At 33.5% G+C, this 23722-nt stretch overlaps 2 protein-coding genes across 2 annotated transcripts; one reads left to right on the forward strand and one right to left on the reverse strand.

Annotated features, from left to right (window-relative positions):
* Nucleotides 1-77: 77 nt before the first annotated feature.
* Nucleotides 78-9037, reverse strand: LOC130636009 (U3 small nucleolar ribonucleoprotein protein MPP10-like). Its single transcript, XM_057445585.1, has 7 exons — nt 8346-9037; nt 4510-4747; nt 4282-4423; nt 3269-3336; nt 2325-2462; nt 2022-2135; nt 78-835 (listed from the first exon to the last, which is right to left on the reverse strand). Exons 1-7 carry the CDS (start codon nt 9020-9022, stop codon nt 359-361), a joined length of 1854 nt encoding a protein of 617 aa, XP_057301568.1. The 5' UTR covers nt 9023-9037; the 3' UTR covers nt 78-358.
* Nucleotides 9038-11057: 2020 nt separating this feature from the next.
* LOC130636001 (double-stranded RNA-specific adenosine deaminase-like) lies at nt 11058-22874 on the forward strand. The gene is made up of 3 exons (XM_057445572.1): nt 11058-12512; nt 13076-13944; nt 17907-22874. The coding sequence occupies exons 1-3, from the start codon at nt 12107-12109 to the stop codon at nt 19152-19154; spliced, it is 2523 nt and encodes an 840-aa protein (XP_057301555.1). The 5' UTR covers nt 11058-12106; the 3' UTR covers nt 19155-22874.
* The last annotated feature ends 848 nt before the right edge of the window (nt 22875-23722 follow it).

Below are 23722 nucleotides of genomic sequence, written 5' to 3' on the forward strand. Positions count from 1 at the left end.
CGACTATTGGAGTCATTGACTTTTGTTTTAACACTTCATCTGACCTGATTAGAAAATAAAAATTGACCTGATCCACATTTCGCGGAGAATCGACATATTGATATTTCGCGAGGAAAACTTAAGGTATATATTTCTACGTGTTATGTAAAATCAAGTAAAGTGAAAAATCACAAAGAACTATGAAGTTTCGTGAATAAAAACAATTCACACCCACCTTGAATCGCAAAATTATTTTTTTCCACCTCGATGATGTGCACCAATGTGCACAACAACATCTAGGGATATCACAAACCTACAAAAAAAACTTGTGAATTTAACGCTTCAGTGATTCTCTCTTTAATTAAGGGTAGATAAAAATTTATAATTTAAAAGCCTCCGCAGATTTCTTTTTCTTTTTTATCTTAATGTTATTTGCCGAAGATTTCTGTTTCGTAATGTTCTTTTTAGCTTCATCTTGCAATCGCGTAAAAAATTCGTTACTAGATTTAACACTTTTTACGGCAGCGTTCTTCTCGCTAACGATAGTATTTCTCGTTCCTTTCTTCAACATATCGATTGCTGTCTTCGTCGAAGATTTTGCTATATTACCAGATTTAGCTTTTAGTTTTTCTTTCTTCTCCTTTTCCTTGCTTGCGAACTTCTTCTTAATCTTTTTCTGACGCCTTTCACGTTTACGATCTTCAGCTGTTTTCTCACCGTCGCCTTTAACGTCACCCTTCTTTTTATCGTATAATTCTTCTGGTGCAAGTTGCGTCGCCGTCGTCATTGTGATAGGTGTCACTTCCTCCATCTGGAGTGACGGTGCGTTTGATATGATCTTCAATTCGGGCCTTGGCTGTGGTAAAGAAAATAATAAGGATATTAACATATAAGCAACAAGCAAAGCATGGCGGAAACTGTAAATGTGACCCCCACCAGAGACCAAGCTTAGTGGTCGACTTTTTAGAGGTAACCGCAGATGGAGGGGCGACAAAAAAGGCGTAACAGAAACTACCAATGCAAATTGTACAGTTAGTTCTAAAATTTTTTTGCACAGTAAAAAAAGCTTCAGAGTGCAGTTGAATTTACAGAATTCGACGCGAAAATTAAGATGGCAAAAAATAATTCCCCTAAGGTGGCAGTAACCCTTTTCCAGCTGTCCAAATAGCTGCATTATTTACTCAGTAGTTTGTGTATACAAATTTTCACTATTACTCAAAAATATGGACCTAACACGTACGGAAATGATTTTTACTAATTATTTTAAATTTTAAAGTTTATTTATGTTAATATTTAAAAAACTAAAGAGAGAAATGTGGATTTCTGTGGACTTCAAACTACTTCGCAACATTTATTTGCTTTTAAAGAGAAATTGCATCGTTACTTTGATATTGTTCGAACTAGAGAGAACTTTGAAATACGGAGATTCGATTTAGAGAGAGTCAACTGTATATGAAATTCTGTAATATAAGTCCGAGATAAATCGGGAAAAAGAAAAAAAAAAGAAAAAGTAGGGAGTTGTTCAATATTTTTTAGAAACATTTTTTTTTTGAAATTGACAAAAAAATTTGGTCCTCCGATTATAATTCCAATTGTCTTAAGATAATAAATAATTTGAGATGAGCAACATATTTATCTCATTTGAGACATCCAGCTTTTTCTTGTAATCAAATTAAAACAGTTTATCAGAATACTGCAAGTTTTGTGAAGAATAGAACCAGGAACGTTGGACATGTTACTTAATGGAATATAGCAACCCTACATTTTTCGACCCACTGAATATTCCTAGAAAAATATATTGTGTACGGAACAAAAAAAGTGGGACTTGTTTATAAAAAAATGCATAACATAGCTTATAAAAAGGCATGCGTATTTCATGCATAAATATTTCATAGACTTTTTGCAGGCAGGCAGGTGCACAGGTTGACAGAAAGGCAGGCGTGGCAGGCAAGCAGGGAGGCAGGCAGACAGAAAGACAGACGGCCTTTCGTTATGGAGATCATAATAAATAAATGGACATAGAGTGAGATGCAATTACATACCGGCTTTGGAGTAAATTGAAAGTTGGATAGCGCATCAAGTTGGACAAATAATTTATCCATGAGTTGCTTGATCAACACATGCTCTTCACTTTCTTTTTCCTCTTCTTTTTCGTTCTAAATATGGTAAGAAGAACATACTACACACAGAAAGAAGTTCCAAACGCCATTGGGCTTATATCTGCAGAAACTCAACTCAGTTCAATACTTCTCAGGTATACACGTCGTTGACATGTAGATTTTATGGATTCTAAGCAAACACACTCAAAACTTTATTACGTCTCAAAACTATTATTGCTTACTAACCTCTGCTTGTTTTAGATACTCTTTCTCGTACACTTCCGCAAGACTTAACTTGCTTTTCTCCATGTTCAGCTCAGGCGCTTTCTTGTATTCAAATGGTTGCGTTGTCGGCTTCTGTTTCCGTTGCACATCATCCCATGCCTACAAAAAGTTAGACAATGCACCAGTTGTAAGCATAAAGTATCTCATCAGTTAATATCTTACATTCATCATACCTAAGTTGGCAAAAGTCGGCCTCAACCCAAAAATCTTAAAATTTCAACACAAGTTACCGTAAGGAAAAAAACATTACGGGAATACATTATGTGAATAGGATTTAGAATATTGGGTAACATAGAGAATAAAAAAATTTGAATAGGTCCAATTTAATTGATTTTTCGGAATTCAAAAATGCCAAACAGTAACAAGAAATAGATACTGTCTTGCTTGTATTCAGAAAATTAAATTTATAAAAAATTGCAAACAACTGGAAGAAAAGGTCTTATGTGGAATAAAATTACGAATTTCCATATTTAAAAAGTTGGGAATGAAAGTTCGTGAATGCAAGGCAATTTTGCAATCATTAATTTTCTTTTAATCCTTATTATTTTTTCCTCGTTTATTTCTTTTCTTAAGCCCTTTAAAAGAATAATGCTTCAAGTACATAACATAGCAACTTTTTTTTAGCCACAACACTACTGTGAACTCTGACCGCTTGCATCATGTTTATCATGATTATGGTGAATCAAGCCAACTTTTAAAGACGCAACCTTTCTTAAACACTGCTACATGTTTATTTAAAGAAGATTTGCAACAGACTATTGGAAAGAGGGAGGTTTGCTTAGTGAATGAGAAGTGACCACAGCATAGATATGTGAAGCCTGAAGTAACAAAAAAAATTGCTTATTTTTTGTGTTAGTTGAGGATAGAAACTAAGTTGCTTACAAAAAATATGTATTAAAGCAAACCTGATCTTTTATTCTTTGTTTAACTATATCTTCTAATGTCTCAGTGGTCTCTTCTGTTACAACAGGAGCTAAGAGTAAAAGCAGGATAAAAATCAGCTAACAATAATTCGACACGTGGTAATTCAGCTAGTCCATAAAACCATGAGAAAGTATAACTTATTTCCTGAAGTTGTGTTTTCATCTTAAACGAACATTTGTTTTACCTAGAAGGAATGTCTTTTTTGTGAAAAACGCGTGTTATACTGATGGTTTGGAATCAAACAACAATAATGATGTAAAGAAGTTCAAAAACAAAAAAAGTCGTGTATATATGTAAAAGACATAACCTTGAATAAGGCTTGGCTGTTGTGTTTATTATTTCTTTAAAGCACATTCCCAGTTTTAATTGCTGTAAGTCATACTTGGATTATTTTTGAGCATGTATAGGTCATAAACTGCACTCTACACAACTTTTTTTTATTTTTAAAAGGGTAAAGATTTTGATCGAAATTTTTAAAAAGAAAACGTGGGCTTCTTAAATTTTTTTGCTATGAAACAAAACTAAAAATGTTAAAGTTTTATGATGCAATATCAAAAATAGGTTTTGGTTAAACTTCTCCCTCACAAGCCATAAAAAATTGTCACATATTTTTTCGTGTTAATCTTTTTCTAAGCTAAAAAATATCTAAAAGTTTTTTCAAGTAAATCCTAGCCAAATCAAGACAACCTCATTAGTTATTTACTATATGTTACTTTATAGATTCCTAGGACTAAAACATTAAAAATGCACTTCTTCTTTCTCGACTATTATCTTCTCTGTTCAAGAGTAGAGTTTACAAATATATTGTTGGTCAATTTTCCCCACATAATATCCTGATAAATACAGTCTATTCTTTGTATTCTTGGCTGCATGTATGAGTGTGCATATCCATTGCTCTTGATACGAGGTCAAAAGATTTCATCAACACAGCATCTCATACGTTATTCTTTAGGTATGTGTCAAGGAAAGTTGATAAAAAAGACATATAATATACCTCCAACTGAAGTGTGGTCGAAACTGATATGTTCTTCTAATAAGCTGTTAACAGGACGGACTCTAGAAGTTGCTTCTCCTTTTAGTTGCCAAGGTTTGTTAGACAAATTCGACTCTTCTAGTCTGCTTATTTTTAGCTCAATCTAAATAAAATAAAAACCAGCTTAATTAACTTTTAACAACACAACATGACAAAATTTTAGACCAAAGACCACTTCTTATACAGTACCTCTTCTTGTCTACGTTCGAATGTGGATTTTAAAGCTGCACCATGTGAAGCATATTGTAAATCAAAGTCTTCTCCTTCTTTAACTTTTGATACTTCTGTCGCAAAATTATCTTGAGCAACATTTGTTTCATCTGCAAACCCTTGGTCCAGCTCCAGCTCATTTATTTTTGATTGCGGCATGTTTTTGGGTTGTCTAGGCTTGTCGAAGAAGTCTTTAAACATAAGATATGACTTCGTTCTGGAAAAGATATCATAAAGTATATGTAATTGTAAATATAAGAACACATGTAACTTTAAGGAAACTAAGTTGCTTAGGAATGAGCCTGAAATTTGCCCAAAAAATGTAAGCAGCCTTGAGGGAACTGGTCAGGCTGAAAGTTGGAAATGTTAAGTAACTGACAGTCAGGGAAACTGTTAGCGAGATCTCCCAATCTCACTATACTGCAATAGAGATAAGAAGTCAGAATACAGGCCTCAAACAGCAGTTCTCTTCATCACACGTTGAGTTTATTTTAAATCTGCTTACTTTATATCTTACAAAACAACCTTTACCAATATTAAATACAAAAATTTTCATACCCCATTCTTTGGAAAAAAAATTATTTAACCGTTTTTGTTTATCCAAAATAAATTGTTAAAGTATTGCCTTTGTTATGCAGAGCTTAAAAAAATGAATATAATGTTAAGGGTCACATTACTGATCAATATATATCTCAGACATATGCATTTGAAAATATAAGAGAAAATGAAAATATCAAACCTCCCTGCCACAGATGATAAGCCTGTGGAAAAATCCACTATTGTAGGAAAAACAGGAAAAGATAATGCGTTATAAAGGAATTTGATCACGTCATGAACCTGTTGATTCTGAAACAGGTGTTATACATGACCAGCTTTTGGGAACTTAAAATAAAATAAACGTAATAAAGAAAATTTAGTTTATTTTTCAACAACAGAAGTTAGATTGTTACAATGTAGCCCTAGTTTTTAATTTTTTTTTACTTCATGGAAACTTTCTTGCTGGTTTTAATTTAACAATGCTTCATGTCAGATATAGTTTACAAAACTTCTTTATTTATATATGTATATATTTGAAACGTAAAAATGTTGACTTGTGTTTAAACAGATTATTTTCATTTGGACATTACTTCGGCTATCAGAGACAAGGAAATTAAAGTGGCAATAACCCTTTTAAATTTTTTTTACATAATTAGTAAAGAAAGATTATTTTCAGAGACTATATATTCATATCTTTTCTGTTATAACACACCTGTCACGATTTTATAGCTAAAATACTATTATCTTTCAACAAAAATAATTAATACAAGTTCTGCCAAATATAGTTTAAGTCTACACACTTGCAAAATTGTACAGAAAGAAATGAGATAATTATTGAAAAGAAACGTTATAACAAAAAAGATGGTGGTTGAAATTTAAGACGATCTTTATTATGCCACACTGCACAAGCTTTAACTTTTGATAGCACTTTTGTTTTACTTTAAAATTTTCAGCCATGATATGGTGTGCAGACATCATTTTATTCAGAATACTTTTCTTTTAACAGCGTTCGATGCAGCAGGGGATGCTAACAAAGAATCTTTTGAAAAAAACAAAAGGCTATTGTTAAAAAATATGAATGAACAAAAAAACTCTGCATACCATTTAACAGGTTGGTTAGCCCAAGGTTTATTTAAAAACAGAAGCTGATGAAAAATAACGAGATTGTAAAAGTTGGAGTTCGTAGAAGCTGATTTTTTTCTTGTTTATGATTTTTTTAAGGCCTATATTTCTAGGAAATAGTAAAAAAATGGTATAAATAAAGCACTGAATAAATAATTCAGCTATTAGGACAGCTAAAAAAGGGCTACTGCCATCTAAAGGTTGCGAGTCGCTAGCTTAGACGCTTGGTTCTTGTGTTTAGGGTTCACAATTTAAAACATCCCCCGTTTGTCTCCAGTATAAAAAAATAGTGACACAGAAGTAGGAAAAATGCAATCGCACACCAGCACATGCTATAAGATATTTAGATGTGCAAAACCGTCCCTGCAAGTCTATCGTGTCCTACTATAAGTAACCAGTTACTTTAAGTCTACAGTGTCTTACACCGTCTCTTAGAAAACACCTCCAACTATAGGCTTCAAAACACTTATTAAGGTATCGGTAGCAAAATTTCAAGCACTTTTCAGCTTAAAGTATCTGTAACTCTTATACGCCATTTATGTTGATTATTTTGCAAAATAAATGCATTGTTGTGATCCAAAAGGTGTAATACACTTTGTTCATTCCACAAATATCATACCAATTTCTTAACATGTCACTTAACAGACCACTTTAAAACTTACCAGTACTTTAAGCAATTTAAGCTTAAAGTTCTGTTACCAGTGTACTAGCCACCTCTTTTTTATAATAAGGTTGGATGGAAACAAACCTATAGCTCATCAATAAGGAGTGCTATTAAGTAATAAAGAGACACAATAAAAACCTTATAGTTATCTACCTAAAGTAAAAATGTTTAACTATACATGTGGACCAACGTATATGACTTTTGTGTATAAAAAATATTTACTCATAAGTTTGAGTGTAGCTTGCTATGAAAAATAGCTACGTAATTTGTAAATGACTTTAAAAGAAATGAAAGCACCCACGTTTTGATATTTTAAAAAGTTTGCAAGTCACATGGCAAAGATTATTTTACTTTTTGTGGCCTCCAAACATCTAAATCGTGCACATACACCATGAGCAGCAGTTATTTGACTTAGTTTATTAATTATACTGTGAGATGGGTGAGTCAAACTAACCGCGCTGTGTCATTAAGTATCCCGGGCTACTCCAGAACAAAAAATTTAGGTTTGTGGGAAGGGTTTTTATTTAAAATTTACCCTTAAACAGAACAATAATCCAAGACTGTAGGGTCTGCCCACCATCATTGACATCTCTGGTTTGTTGGGTCGTTCCAAGAATTTTGCTTAAATTTTAAAAAAAGTGTCCCATGCCTTTATATTTTAGCAAACATCTTCAACTCTCATCAAATGCGAGTTTTTGTTGAGATACCCCTCTGTTCTATTGAATCCATCACTGTTTTGACAAAAAAAAAAAACAATTATGGGGAAAATATTTATAGCTACACCCCAAAATGTCCCACCCTTCCCTAAAGACTGGTGTAGGATTACGTAACGCTTTTTTTTTAAATCTCTAACATCCTTTTTTAAAAAAAATACAGAAGTCTGACTGTTATAATTGCTTATATCTAAACTAATAAAGAATACTATTTGTGGGACAAAGGATTCGAACCTTAACAATTCTTTAATTTCTACAAAGATTGAACTAATTTGATTTAGCCTTCAACATGCAGTACTTTGTTTAGCACTTTTTTAAGTCATTTACCCTTTATCATGACTAGTGAGATTTTCTTTTAATATAGCTTTGAAAAAAGGACTTAAAAGCAAAATAAATTAAAAATGTTACGTATGAGACAATTTTGGTTCAACACATTACGTTATTCTTAACTGAGATATAATAAAACCTTGACTTAACAAATATGTAAGTCTTTCAGTCATAAAGTATTTCAGATGTGTGATATTTAGTTACAAAGTTTATATTTTCTGTAGGCCCTCTGTTTTGGTTTTTAAATGCATAGGCAGGAGCACCTTGTGGTTAAAATTGTCCAATGTGTTACGTATGGGACAAAATATTACTACCTGGCCGGACTAGAGTAACAAAATATTAATTTCTGAAATAGATCAAAGTGGAAGTTTGGGCAAAATTCTTGGAAACAACCCTGTCAAATAGAGAGACAGACAAACCTTTTTTGCGTTGGTCCTAAGATATATACTTACTGAGTGTCATCATCACTATTTTCAGCTTTAAAGAAATCAATATCATCATCATCATTTTTAGCTGGACCACCCCCATCCCTTTGAACTTCCTCCAGTCGATCTTGCTGATCTAAAAAATCCTCCATTTCACGCAGTTTGAAAAACGGATCGTCCACTACAGTAGATTTATATTTTTTAATAGGTGCACATGAGGTTTCATCCTCATCCTCGACATCTTCGTCTTCATTATCTTCATCAGTAATATCATTCTCCTTAACTTCATCGTCAACAAAATCATTATTTATATCAGCTTGATCTATTACTTCAATTTTAGTTGCACTCTCATTCAAAGATTTCAATGCTTTTACGTTATTTCTTGAAAGACTTGCAAAATGATTATTTTGCAGTTCTATTTGTTGCCATATCTGTTCATTGTCAAATCCTGTGACTAGAAGTTCTTGCAAAGAATTCCCTCTTTTCGTATAATTAAACTCGAATTCTTTCATAAAATCATACAAATATTTTGATGATGATATAAATTCCTTGCTAAGGTTAGTTTGTGGATCAAGAAAAGTTTCAGGATTTGAACAAATCCTATCAAATTGTTTAGTCAATCTGTCAAGGTCTGTGTTTTCGTCCATCTTCCAGCTTAACCATGCACATGTGAGCCCCAGATTGTAATTTGTCTTGATTAGCATGTAATTTCTCGAGAAAGATAACGTATAACATTTAGGGTAATCAAGAAATCAAGAATAATCCGATCGTTTTTCTTTATATCGGGAATAGTACAATTTGTAGGCAGATTACAAATCCAGCAACCCCAGATTACCGAAAGTATCAAAACCGGGTTTGAAAAGCATCAAAATTCGAACATGTTTTTGAATTACAATTATGGCTGAAGTAAGACCATTTTTTAATGCTTATAGCTACGTCTTTCGCACTCTGGTCTATTGGCGTGCCAGGCGCAGGAGCGTGCTGAAAAGAGATTTTTTTAAGTTAATTCTTTCTCGCCAAAATTTTATTTAGTATAGATATTTTCGATTCATATAGCTAGCTAGCTATTTTTATCCATTTAGCTAAAGTCCTAATAGTAGCTTTTTATAAAAGCACCCGCCTCGAAGAAAATGAACTGAGAAAGCCCTCACTTTACCTTGAGTCTGCTTATTCCCAGCATCAATCCTCAAAGCTGCAACAAAGGGCATTGCTGTAAAAAGCAATCAATTCAGATAAATTCAATCAACCAGATGTTTACAGTAAAGTCTAATTTAATAATAAGAATATCAAAATTTTTACTTAAATTTTTTTTATATTAAATCAAACCTTTCCGCCAAAGCCAAAAAGGGTTGATTTGATGAGGGGATATGTCATGGGGCTTCCGTATTAGCAAAAAGACAGTCTGTTCTAGACACAATATTCCATAGATGGGTGAGTGACACATTTTATTTTAAACCTGACAAATCAGAAAAATTTACAAAATGTTTTAGAGGATTTTTTAAGTAAAAAAAACAACAACAAAAAAGTCGATTTCCTGACCTACAACATAGAAGGGTCTTCTATCCAGTACCTTTAAAGATCGTCACATGGCTCTCCACTTCCATCCGTGACGTTAAAAAAGTGTCCTTTGGGACTGATTTGTGTAAATGATTAAACATGTGACCACGTCAACCTCTATATAAATATTGATCATGAGTGGGGAAGAAACTTACTATCTGCACGATATCTAATGTTCTTTTGCTGACTTTTCTAAACTTTTCTTGGTTTTTGATATAAAATAAGAGAGATATAAAAAGAGCCAACAAATTTGTGGACCATTGTAACTAGAACAAGCTATGTAATAGGACATTCCCACGAGTACAATTATCTCACTTAGCTAGCTAGAAAATCTGTCCAAAGGAATTTTTCTATGTATATAGCTAAGTTAAGCTGTTATAGCTAATTTTATGCTATAGCTAGCTTTAGGTGTGATTGAAGCTAAAAGGGGGTTCATTACATGTAAAAAATAGTGATATATCAGCTTTTGTTATACATCATACAGCAGTTCTACAGCATCTTTGTTATACAGCCGCGTGTGCAAGAACAGATTGCGGCTTAAGGTTGAGTGTCCAAAAACTTACGAGTTTGTATGCAAATCACAATTTCACCTATATGTAAGGAAAATGGTAGAAATTTTATATATATACCGCCACACTATTGACATCAGAAAATGGGCTTCGCTGCGCTCAGCTTGCTTAAACTCGTTTGCTTTGTTCCACAAAAATATTGTTGTGCTCTTTTGCAAACGGGACATTCTAATTATAAACCCTTGTTCCATTTCAGAACACTTCATCCTTGTTTAAAACGTTTATAATATATATAAACTCTGTCCAGTTTTAAAAGGACAGAACACCACCTTCTTTATAAAAATATCAGGCTGGGATATCAGGTTGAAACAATAGCTCTTGTTTAGAACGATAGAAATATAAGAATAATGACCAGCCTGATTATAATTTATATATTTTTATTACAAAAGTGTGTACAGGGTTCCCACGCATCCTAAAAATCCTAAAAAAATAAAATCTTTCTAAATAACCCTAAAATATATCCTAAAATTTCCTGATTTTTTTGCAAATACTCCTAAAAGTCTAAATTTTTTAGAGAACAACTATTTATTAAACTCTGCATCAGTTAAGTTATATCAAATTCTCCTAAAAGCTTTTGTATGTCTTTTCTCTGCTTATTGAAACAATCTCCTTAAAAAACAGCTAATATCCTCCTAAATATCCTAAAAAGTTACCTGCGAAATGATTGGGAACCTTTGTGTACCAAAAACAAAAGTGACATATACTTTACCAGTGATCAATATAATTTTTGATCATTATTCAGGTTTTAATGCAAATAGGAAGTCAAATTTTGTGCCCTTTCGTTGCACTAGTGAATTGGTCGCTATAGGCAGGTTAAACTAAAATTGGAAGGTGCATTTTGAAGTGGTCGTCATTTAGCAGATGATCAATAACAGAGAGATGACTGATACTCAGGTTTTACTTTATATGCAATATATTAAACTGTGTCACAATTCACCTATGAGGGTTAGAATTTTACTAGTTTTTACTGGCCTAAAATATCTATGACTTTTCCCCTGTAAAATTTAATTTGCAAGTAAGCCTTCAGCCTCACACAGAGTGTTAAGAGACCATCAAAAATCAATTTTCATGTTATGAAAATGAATTCCTGCAATTACTTAGCTTCAAATTTCATCAATTATAAATGTTTGTTCTTGTTTGTATAGAATGCAGCATCACAGATATCGACCATAGTATGAGTAAACTTTAACCTTTCTCCCCATCCCCAATATTTTTTTATCTTTATCAATTTAAGGGACCATCCGCTATTTATACAACATTAAATATGTGAAGGTTAAAACAGCTGTACATGGTGAACAAAATAAGTTAAAACAGGGAGTGCATCCAGTACATAATACACAGGGTGAGTGATCGAGGTCGCACTACAGCGCACAGTTGATATAAGTTTTTATGTGTACACATACACACATTCATCTATAATTTCGTTTTTTTACATTTTCATGTTTTGAAATCATCAAAATCGTTGCAGTAGGACACTGCAATAATAATTTTTAGTTTTTTGTTTGGTTTTGTATTTTTAGGTTATACAGTGCACATAATCTCTTATACCCCTCCCAACTGAATGTTTAAAATTCCTCTTTTAATTCATTTATTTAAAAACCAATATTAGGTTTCATATTTCTCTTCAAGTCTTAGGTACTTGAAAACAGTACAGTAATAGATATGAATGACAAAAAATCAACAATTCCTTTACCACCTCATTTATCCAAAAATTATCAAGATTTGTTGGCACATAAAAATGATCCAAAAGAAGCAATAGATTTCAATAGGGATGTAAAACCACCTATGCAGCACAGGCCTTACTATGAAAGACGAAGTCGTGAAAATAAATATTATGGTTCAGAAAGAGGTACGTTGAATTACATGAATAATGTTGGACCACTGGTGCAGCAAATACCTCGCAATGCAGGACAAGATTACAGGGATGATGAATATTTTCCTTCAGAAAACATTCCATTTAATGAAAGATATACTTTTGACAGTCACGGGGAATATGCTCCAGCTTTGAAAAAATTTAGGATGGGTGATGTAGAACAGCAAGGAAGTTACCACAGTTTTCATTCCAATGGTATGTAGTTCATCATACAATTTGTTTTAAAACTTTTTTAAATCTAACGTTAAGTTAGCAAGTTGGAAGCTTTTTCCTCAATTTAATTTTTAGCACTTTCTTGTCCATGTCTTTAATAACATTAAAGCAAGAAAGAGATTTGTGTTATTCTACACATCTTTTTTATAAGAAAATCTTAAGTAAATTTTTAAGAAAATCCCCAGCCTTAGCAAGTTCAGATCCAATTTTTGGAGACCATTTACAAGTCACCATAATTTTAAAACACAACATAATAAAGTTTCTTTTTCTTCAATCATTTGATATACATTTTAACAAAGTTTTATTTTAAAAATAACAATAAAAGCATGTAACTAGTCCAGTTCGAAAAAGTCAAAATAAAGGAATAAAAATTAAGGAAATATTTAAGATATCTGCCTATATATATATCCTATATATAATATATATATATATTCGGGTATTTTGCTACGGAAATTGGGGCTCAGGTCAAAGAAGTTTTTCTTATAAAAAAAATGTGTTACAGAGTAGTAGCTACAAGAACATTATCTCAATGTATTTTTTTCCAGAATGGGAACAAACACGTAATGAATCTTTAACATCCGATCCAATTATGCTACAAAAACAAGAGCAGATCTTAAAGCTCCTGAATCAACTTCCTCGACCGGTTTCTACTAAAGAAATTATCCAGAACTGTGGCCACCATTTTAAGTTGCCATTGCAACCACTTTTGTACGACATGAACGATCGAGGGTTGATTGTAAAAGCATATGGTTACGGTCCTCAAGCGTGGAAAGTTAATCCGCATCCTCAACAGACCAGTCAGAATTCAAACTCTTGTGGAGGTCAATATGAAGGTAGGAGTAGGGATCAGTTTAGATCGAAATTTGGATCAACAGAGAGTATAACTTTCCCAGTTTCTTCTCCCATATCGTCCACTACATGTGATCAGAAGAACACGAGATGTGACAACACTTCTCCTCGACCTCCGAGTTCTTATAAGGGGCCACCATTACCACCCCACAAATTGGTTTCTGGCAATTCCACAGGCGTCAATCAGAAAGCTTCATGTTCCTCTTTTATCCCAAGATATAATCCGCACCCTCAGCCAGCAGGTATGATGCCTGGTTGGAAACCAGAGCTGACACATAGTCTACCAAACCCTGCTTTAGTTCCACCGCCGTCAAAATCGCTGACCCTGTCATCAAAAATACTTTCCCACGAAACTTTTAATGCCTTGAATAAGAACCCAGTTAGTTCATTGAACGAACTTGCACAAAAGAACGGGTTAGAAGTCGCATTCGAAGTTCTTAACGAAGGTAGAGGGCACAAAAATAAGTTTACTGTTGCAGCAAAAATTGGAGATCAGTTGTACGATGCTGTGGCAGCTTCTAATATGAAAGATGCAAGAAGGGATGCGGCGGACGCAGCATTACGTGTAAGTCTGAACTTTCATTTCTTGTGTGTGTGTTTAGCAAGTTCAACGTTTTTTTGAAGTTCACTGGTAATATTTTAGAATGTCTTATCAATGTTTAAAACTCATTTAGCGCGACTGTGATATATTATTCGAGATACCCATTGTGAAATTTTCATACTGTTAACAAATAACCTGATACAGAAGTAATTTTTGTTAAAGTTAATCTTTTTTGAAATTGTTTACCAGTGCTGTGAAGAATTTTTACTGTTTTGGCACTTTATCAAATAACAATTGCTAAAATTGCGCCTTATGCTTCCCTTATACGAGTTACATATACACGCTTTGTTTATTACAACATTTTGTAAGCAACATGTGCGGCTGAAATCTGAAAACAAAGCAACTTTATCCCACAGCATTCTTGACATGAGTGAATACACAATAGCAGAAGCGGCAGGAATTTATTTTTCGATACTTCTTTATGTCAAGTTTTGATATAAAGACAAACGTAATGGGAAGTTTGATTTTCGATTGGTGCACCAGGCTATCTGAACAGTCAAGTCTTCTAGATAGTAAACAAGCCAATCAACAACCAACAAGCAACAATCAACAACCAACAAGCAAACAATCAACAACCGAACCTGCAAAATAAAAGAAACTTTAGCAGCATTGAGCCTTGGTAAAAATTAAAACATGGAAAAGCTTATTCAGCAGGATAAAACTCCCTTTTTGTCTAACCTGACGGACGCAGCCAATTCGGGAAGCCTGTATTTGTTACGTTAGTGCATGATAGTCCATGCCATTCGTGAAATTTTGGTTTACTGCTGTGAGACGAAACGTCAAATATTATGCAGGCACGGCTGTTGGCGTGTAATTTACAGACCAGATTTTGTTGTTTCTTGGTATTTTTGCATTTCAGTAAACTATCAAAACATCTTGTATTAATTGCATTAAACACTGTAGTTACAGACGTCTGATGAATTCCTGGAAGTCAGAGCAATTTAGTATGAACAAAATATCTGTGTAGATTTAAAAATTACTGAAGAGATCGAGTATTTTGTAGACCAGAATTGGATTATGTTATTTTGTTGAAATGACAATATTTTGACGGAGTTTGAATTTGACAGATTTGTATAAGTTAGTTGCCTGAGATGATTTGCTAATTTTCGATGCTTATCAACATGCACCTGGCGATATAGCTTGAATAAAACAAATCAATTCTTCTGTTTAAATCTAACTGACTAAATCGAATCTATTTTGCAGATCCGATTTGAAATATTTTTAGACGCCTAAATTGGTACGACCTGAATCAGACAATTTTTACGGCTATCATTTATAACAGAAGAAACAAGTACAAAATAAAACCATTTGTTCCACTGTCGCCAACAAAGTCTTCATTTTCGCTATCGAAATTTTTACATGTTATTAATCGACACATTTCTGTGCACTTTCATTTCTATACACTCATATGATTTGTCAAAACATTTTCGACTACAGTTGCAGGATAATAGGATAACAGATTTAAGTTAAGCTTTTTAAAAAAAGTTTTTAAAGAAAATTGTACCAACCCTTCATAAATGACAATTAGATTACAGACCGCAATTTCAACTACACAGAAATTGCACCATTAAGAAAAAAGAACATATCTCGTCAGCTTGTTTACACGTCATCCATAAAATTAAATTTTCGTCTTCGGTAATAAACCAGCCATGACCATTTGGGATGGTATTTGTTGATGCTCTTTACTAAATATTCACCATGCTCGACTTAGGTGATTTGCTCTCAACACATGTTTGTGTAGGCTAGACTGACACAGTGGTAGTTTGTCATAATCCTTTCTTTGCACAATGGAGTTTGTAACAAGGAACATTCACATAATCCACCTTTTGCCCATAAAGATGACATACAAATTCCTTAGCCCTCATCATCTCTGTTTCCGACATCCAATGCTTCACCAAGTGTTTTGAATAGCTCGAAATATTCACCTTCGCTAGCCCTTGATTTCAGTGCATTTAGTGTGCCACCGAGCAGCAAAAGCATTTACCGTGTCACAACCTGTACACATGCATGCAGACTTACAAGGGAATCACAAAATGTATTTACGAGCGTTTTTCTATTAGTGACTTCACTGCGATTCTGTCAATTATCCTTGTCCTGTCCTTACAACCAGTCTTCATATTTTAACGGACTTTTCTCTATAAACATCAAGTGCTGCATCAATTCGTACTGCTTTCTTACTATCTGATATGGTAAACTGGCAGCAAATTCTTGTCAGGCCAGCAGCACTAGATCTTTGCACAGGGGCCATACAATTAATTACACTTGCATATTTTTCGGGATAGATTTGAAATGCTTTTACATTATTCTCTAATGCGTTCATCAAAAACGCTTTACTAGTCAGTCAGGTCTTCTCATATATCGGCAAGTATAATAGTACTTTTACATCGAATTGCTGTGATAAAATGGCTGCTTTTCGGAATAAGAATCTTGTTGCCGTAAGTTAAATTTGTGTATATTTACACGTAACTTTGACAGTTTTAGCTATGTTTGAAAAGGTTTCAAGTTTTATGATTTTGTGGGATCAAACATTGATTTGGTTAATCTATCTGTCAAACGCCTACAGCAAGTCTTGTTCTACATTACCTGCAGCCAACATCACATTTAAGGTGCATAACAATTTGCTATCAGTATATGGGTAAAAGAAATTCTTGGATATGAAAATTTAAGTGCAGATACATCTTTCTCATCACCATTAATACGACTAAGATTATTATTTGTGTAGATGGTTTTCACGACGAAAATCAAGAAAACCATAAAAAGGCTTAACGATACGGTATTCATTGTCCAACGATTGTAAACATCTCGGCTTGTGCTGAATCCAGTTGTGCCACCTGGTGTCGCCATAAATAGTTGTTTTGATGACTTTATTTGCTTTAATCATGTCAAGTATTTTATTGTCCAATCTGAACAGACCTCCACAAATAAATTTAGTTTATACGCCAGGATGAGGAACGACAACCTTTCGTATCGTGTATGGTGCGTAATTAAATTTCTAGTTTGGGGGGGGGGGGGAGCGGGGGCTGAATCCCATGAACATGTGGGTGATCTGTCAATTTCTAGAAGTTTGGCAAAACAAGTTTGTTAAAAAGTCTTGAAATAGTAACTATAAACAGCTATTTCTTTTTTTAGATGTCTAAATTAAATTTTATACTATATTAAAAGTGTTTTCACAGGTATAATTATCATTATCAGGATACAAGGTTTTAAATCTTAGATAAATATATATACTAAAAATACGTACAAGTCTAAAACTTATGCTTACAAAAAAGTAAGTAATTATATCTTGAGGTATCACCAGTATAGCTTTATAAGCTGCGGAAAAAAAATTATAAATTACACACGATTTATAATGAGATATGATTTTACCTTTATTTTGTTAAAAAACTGTTTACCCACTTTAAAAAGGTTGAAAAATTATTTAGCGTGAAGTGTGTTGGAGCTTGGCAAGACAACCTATTTCGCCTGAAAATTACATAAATTTATTTAAACCTGTGAATGGAATTTTCCAGGTTAAATTGGGACCTCCTTGCCTATTAAAATTTTGCGAAAAATTTCTTCCCGTAAGGTAAAAAAGCAACAGTCATTCTAAAGCAAATGAGTTATTACAGAGTTCCAAAGAAGTATTGCTGTGAATCACTTCTTCTTTCCAATTAGTTGGTTTATTATTTCCACGTATTTCCGATTGTATCATGGCAGTTTTGATTGTACATTAGATGAATATAGCTAAATCAGGGAGTTGTAGAGGTGTGTGGTAACTTCTTTGATTACATTTAAAATTTTGGCATGGGGAGTTGTGATAGTAAAACGTACATTCGAAGAGTAACAGCGAAGCCTTTGATAGAATAATATAAAACGGCAACACAGATGTTTTTATCTAGCAATGCGTACAGGCTTTTTGACATTTTGTTATCTTATCTATTTTCTAGGCTATACTTGGCAAAAGTGCTTTCAAAAGTAAGTCGGGCATGGGTGAAAATGTGATTGATGACATTCTTAATCCACCTTCGAACGGCTTATCACACTTCGATAACATCGCAACATTAAGTCACCACGCGTTTCTGTTATTATCTACTATGATTCAAGAGAACTTTGCCGGACGTAAAGTTATAGCTAGTATGATTCAGCAGAATGGTTATGAAGACAGCGGGCGTGTGGTTGCGATGGGTACCGGAAATCGTTGCATTACAGGACAACGTTTAAGCTTGGAAGGAAAAGCGGTAAACGATTCCCACGCTGAAGTGGTCTGTCGTCGAGCGTTTCTAAGATATTTATACTGTCAACTTGAATCTTTATATGAAGGTGGAGAATCCATTTTTGAGACAGGTGGTATGAATGACCATGCAAAACTGAAAGATGGTGTTACTTTTCATTTATACATAAGTACAGCTCCTTGTGGAGACGGTGCGCTGTTTACACCACGACAAGTTAACTCGTCAGGAAACCTGTCAAAAGAACATACACCTACATACACATCAAAGCCTCATGGTATTTTACGAACTAAAATTGAAGACGGCGAAGGGACTATTCCTATTGATTCCAACGACGGTGAACAAACATTTGACGGTATATTACGTGGTCAAAGACTCCGCACGATGTCTTGTAGTGATAAAGTTTGTAGGTGGAACGTGTTAGGACTACAAGGTGCCTTACTCAGCCATTTAATTGAACCCATATATTTAGAATCATTAACGCTAGGTTATCTTTATGACCACGGCCATCTCTGTAGGGCCGTTTGTTGTCGTTTGGACAAAAATGGCAGCATTGATGAAGACTTGCCAATGCCTTATTTTTTAAACCATCCGTGGATTGGACGGGTTACGACGTATGAAGCATCACGGGAAACGGAAAAAACTAATAACATCAGCATAAACTGGTGCTGTTCGGACCTTAGTCCGGAGGTAACAGATGGCCGCACCGGAGCGTGCTTAACTCGTACAGAGAATGCTCCAACGCCTTCTCGGTTGTGCAAACTGGAACTGTACAAAAGATTTCGGGAGGTAATTTCTAAAAATGAACGGTGCGCATTTTTACTGAAGCTAGACACTTATAGGGAAGCGAAAGAACAGGCTTCCGATTATCAAACTGCTAAGAAATGCATGATTAGGAAATTTCGCGCTCAAAAGTTTGGCATATGGGTACGTAAACCTGCTGAGCAAGAAATGTTTTCATGCTAGGTTTTATAATTGCATGCATTTTTGTATCTACCTTGCTTTAACAACACACGATTTATGTGTTCGCATTCATCAACAAAATTTGCACAAATTTCGCATTTGCGCTTTTCACCGCGTAAAAATTAAATGGTGTGATAATCCTGAACAGTAAGTTAGGCAAAAAAATTATTTCCGAAAACAGTCGGTTTTCTTAAGAAAAAAGTGAACTGGAAAGCATTAATATCCGCGATCCCAAACCAACTACGTATGTGCAATAAATAATCTTTTCGTTTCAATTTTTTCCATATCTCGCAAGTCAGCTTTTAAATATACCTTGTGTTTTTAAAACGTATTTCGTATCAGAAAAAAGGTAAAGCTAATCAATCGCGACTCCGTTAGGAAATGTACAAGATAAAAAAAATTTGACGAAGTTTGCTTTAAGGAGAGAGAGAAATTCTGTGAATTCTGTGGGCAATGATGTATCTTCTTTCCTTAAGCCGGATATTCTAATAAATCAAATAAAGTAACCGAAATTTTTAAATAGCTATTTGTTTTTAAAGGTTGTAAATACTTATGTTATATTAAAAAAATTATGCGTAATGTAAATTTTAGTTTACTTACAATTGTATGACTGGACCATATATGCCTTAATCACATAAATTTGCGCATGGATTAAGTTTCTTAGATGGCCGAAATCTTCCATTTATACAAAAAGACAAAATAAAGTTTTCCACTGGTAGATGAAGTTACAAGACAAGGTGAAGTTCTGTACCGGCACAAAGAAGGTAGCAGATAAGGTATGGTTCTCTGCTTGCGCGAAGAAGGTACAGTACATAGTAAAGTTTTCTACTGGGCGAAGAAGGCAAATTTTTTTACTTAAAGCAGGTGCAAAGACAAGGTAAAGTCTTCAACTTTCACGAAGAAGTGACCAGGCAAGGTAAAGTTATCTACTTGTGTGATTATTTGATACAAATGTATTGTTTTCTTAAAGACGTCAGACAAGAAACAGTGTGCGGTGGAATTGGATTAAAATATGGCATTGCAAAGCAAACCCTCTGCTATTAAATTAAGGATAAATCAAGATTTTTGCAATTGGTTGAGGTCACTAAAACTTCTGGCTCACATCAGAGGTTTAGACAATTTTCTTTTACGGTGATGTGAATGAAACCTGTTCTAAATGGCTTGTATCTGCCTGGCGTATGAATATTGTAATTTCCAAAACTTTCTTGACACAAGGTTGCTTTATTTTGCAAAACAATTTGGCTTTGATAGTGTTCAAGCATCAAATGAAAGGATGAATGGAGGAAGCAAAGAGAAAACAATATCAGGTATAGAACATGGAAATTTGTTTTCTGATGAACAACAATAGACATAGAACTCTTAGGTCTTTACCATCATCAATATTGACTGCTTTACCGTCTATAACTTCTACATTACAGCTCTTATTGTCATCTGTATTCAAAAATTAAGATGAATTTTTGAAAACCTTCATGTTTTCCGTTTTGACAGGTGCTCAACAACATTGTTTTTATTACTGCATCTGCAAATTTGTCAATTTGTTTTTTTTAGCTCGTTTTTTGTTTGCAAAAGTTCTTTTTTTTCTTTTTGTTGCCAGTTTCTTTTATCTTCATGGGAAGACATTACAATTGGTTGTATTTAATGTTCTTTTTCTCTCACCATGGAAATTAGAATGTCGATATCATTGCCAAGTCTCTTCCACTTTTGTTTTGCCTTGTTGACATGAGAGATGACGTCGAAAAATACCCTGGTATCGTTGACCGGGTTTTGTAATGTGATTGGCTTTTACATTTTCGCTTATTTATTACGACTTTTTTCTTAATCAGCACTTTTTCAGGTCAAGATTAAAATGGCGCATTGAGCAGTGGTTTTGTATTTCGTAAACAACAAAACTTTATTACAAAGCTAGTTAAATTTATAAAGACCGTTTGGTTTTACTTTTTTAGATTTATTGAATTATCACTGATTATTTCATGAGGTCGCATTGTACTATAGGAAAGAAGATAGCGGCATAATAAAGTCGGGTACTGACATAAGAAAAACAAGTGCATGTAGCTAGCTAGCTAACAATGTTTTTAATATGTTTGGCACGTAGTTGGTGATCAAAAGCCTTATGTAGATGTATTGATGACAGCTAGCTTCATATATTTTAGCTTGATATTTTCTTTACATTTACCTTTTAGCTAGCTAGCTTAACTTTGTCATAGCAAAATTTGCAGGGAGGATAAGAAACTTTGTTTCTTTATTTCTTAATAAAATTTCTTCCAGAGACTTGCAATATTTGTATCAATTCAGATTTACGAAAATAAATCCGAAAAATACGTGTCTTTATTGAGACCCTATTTGCAAAATCAAATATTAACTTAAAATTGATGAATTTATTTAAGAAAAGAGAATGTAATTATTAAACTAAGGGAAGTGAAGGGGGTCTAGTGTCTCTAACAAATCCCTGAATTTCACAACCGTATACATGCAGGGGCAGGTAACACAATTTTACAACACGATTATGGAAGATTTTTTTATTGTCCATCTGTGATTTAGTACGTTCAAGAAATTAGAAGATATGAAACTGGGTTCACCAATCAAACATGGCACAAATTTTTATTTTGACCCTAACATAGCACGTAGACTCTGACATTTTTTAATTATGAACATTGCTCTTCTTAATGTTTTTTGTACATGTATTTTTGTCTGACAAAATTGATATAACTGTCAAAAATCGTTTATCGTTTTCCCGTGTTAAAACAGGAACTCAAAAACTATGGTAATAGTGAGAATATTTTTGTACCTCAATATTTTTCTTCAAACCAGCCTATAAACATGTCATACCAAGTTTCAAGTCTATTTTATTTTCAGCAAAAACTACGGTTTTGAAAGAGAAGTATTTTTTATAGCCCACTTTGTTGGACACTTTTAGCTTTATCTCATGAATTATATACATAGATTCGTACTTGTTAAAGTATCCAAATTAACAAGGTATATATCTTAAGCTGGCTAAATTTGCATAAAAATAGTTCTCACAAAAATTTAAAAGTGCTTTTTTCCATAAACTGGATTTAAAATCTAAACAATAAACTGTCTAACTTCACCAAGCAAAGGTTCTATTCAGTACTAGCTAGGTCAGCTATATCAATGTATTATTAAACAGCACGGTTTCTTTTCCAACATTTAAAGGCGTTTATTGTAGTTACCAAGATAATTTTTCCTGTATTTTTTACTCGTGAGACAATACAATTGTCAGTACGTTTTCTCTTGCTGGAACATAAATTTTCTAACCGCTAAAGTCCCGCCATTTTTTAATCGCATAAATTAACGTATTCCTTATGACGCGTTCGCATAATCTGGCCATATATTGGCCAAAAATCACTCAACAATACCAGGGTATTTTTTGACATCATCTCTCATGTCAAAAAAATCCATTGTTGTGTTTTTATTTCCCCTCGAATACAACCATTTGTCTACTTCATGCATTTAATTGTTCTTGTGTATTTGATGTTGGTAGTTTTTCTACGGAAAACGAACATGTTATGATCCGCCATTGATTCGGCTAATACGTTGATAGAATCAGGTGATTCGAACCAATGAAATCAATCAGTGTTGATGCTGTTTCCCTAATCCGTGTGGATTAGTTTACCAATTGCTTTAACCCAAATGTATTAATAATTGATTTTGTGTATTTAAAAATATGTGCCGAAGCGTTGTCGTGGCGACCACTTTTACGAGTTAAATTTTGCAGATGTTTTTGAAAATTTTTTAATTTTCCTGTTTGTCACAGTGGGTAAGCAGTTCATTTTTAGGTTTTTTCGTGAAACTTTATTCCTTAAAATTATTTCGTTGAAAAAACGCGAAAGTTTTTCCCGCAAAGTTAAAGAATTTTTTCAAAAAGCAAAAGTTTTTTCAGTTCAAAATATTTATTTTTTTAACCGCAAAAAACAGATTTTAAGACAATTAAAATTAGTTGAAGCATATTAAAGTACAATATTTTATGGTTTTTTTTTCATTCATCAATTCAATAACTTTTGGTGTTGAATATTTCCCTGTTGTCACGATTTTCTTTCCCTTTTGCTGTTTTTATACTTCTCTTTTTGGTAACTGCTTCAGGCGTTTTTACTATCGGTGGTAAAGTCACAGATTTGGTGGTAAGTGCTTTTGTGATAGCAAAACAAAACAAAAACAGTCTCAAAGTTTTCTCTGCTTACCTTCTTTCGCATTTTTTATACAGTGATACTACTCGAATTTCGCTTCTTGATTGGAGAAACTTTCGCGAGAGAAGTATTAAAATTATTAAAGTGTTAAAGTATTTTTTGCCGCTCAAACCTTCGCGATAAATCCTAGTCACTCTAGGAAAGACCAAGTAGTTATTCAATCTTCACAAGTCCTATTGAGATATGTACGCCGTGTGACGTCACAAAGGAACAAAATATGTACGAACCAAGTTGGGTTTCTTCGATAATAGCGGCGACCGTTAATGTAGATATCGTTTTTAGGAGACAAAATTTAAACGTAAAAAAATGAAAAAATTTATGTTATTTTGTCATAAGTAAGAATGTTTCTATTACAAATAAACATATATC

Source organism: Hydractinia symbiolongicarpus, chromosome 1 (assembly GCF_029227915.1).
Source record: "Hydractinia symbiolongicarpus strain clone_291-10 chromosome 1, HSymV2.1, whole genome shotgun sequence".
Classification (NCBI taxonomy): Eukaryota; Metazoa; Cnidaria; class Hydrozoa; order Anthoathecata; family Hydractiniidae; genus Hydractinia; species Hydractinia symbiolongicarpus.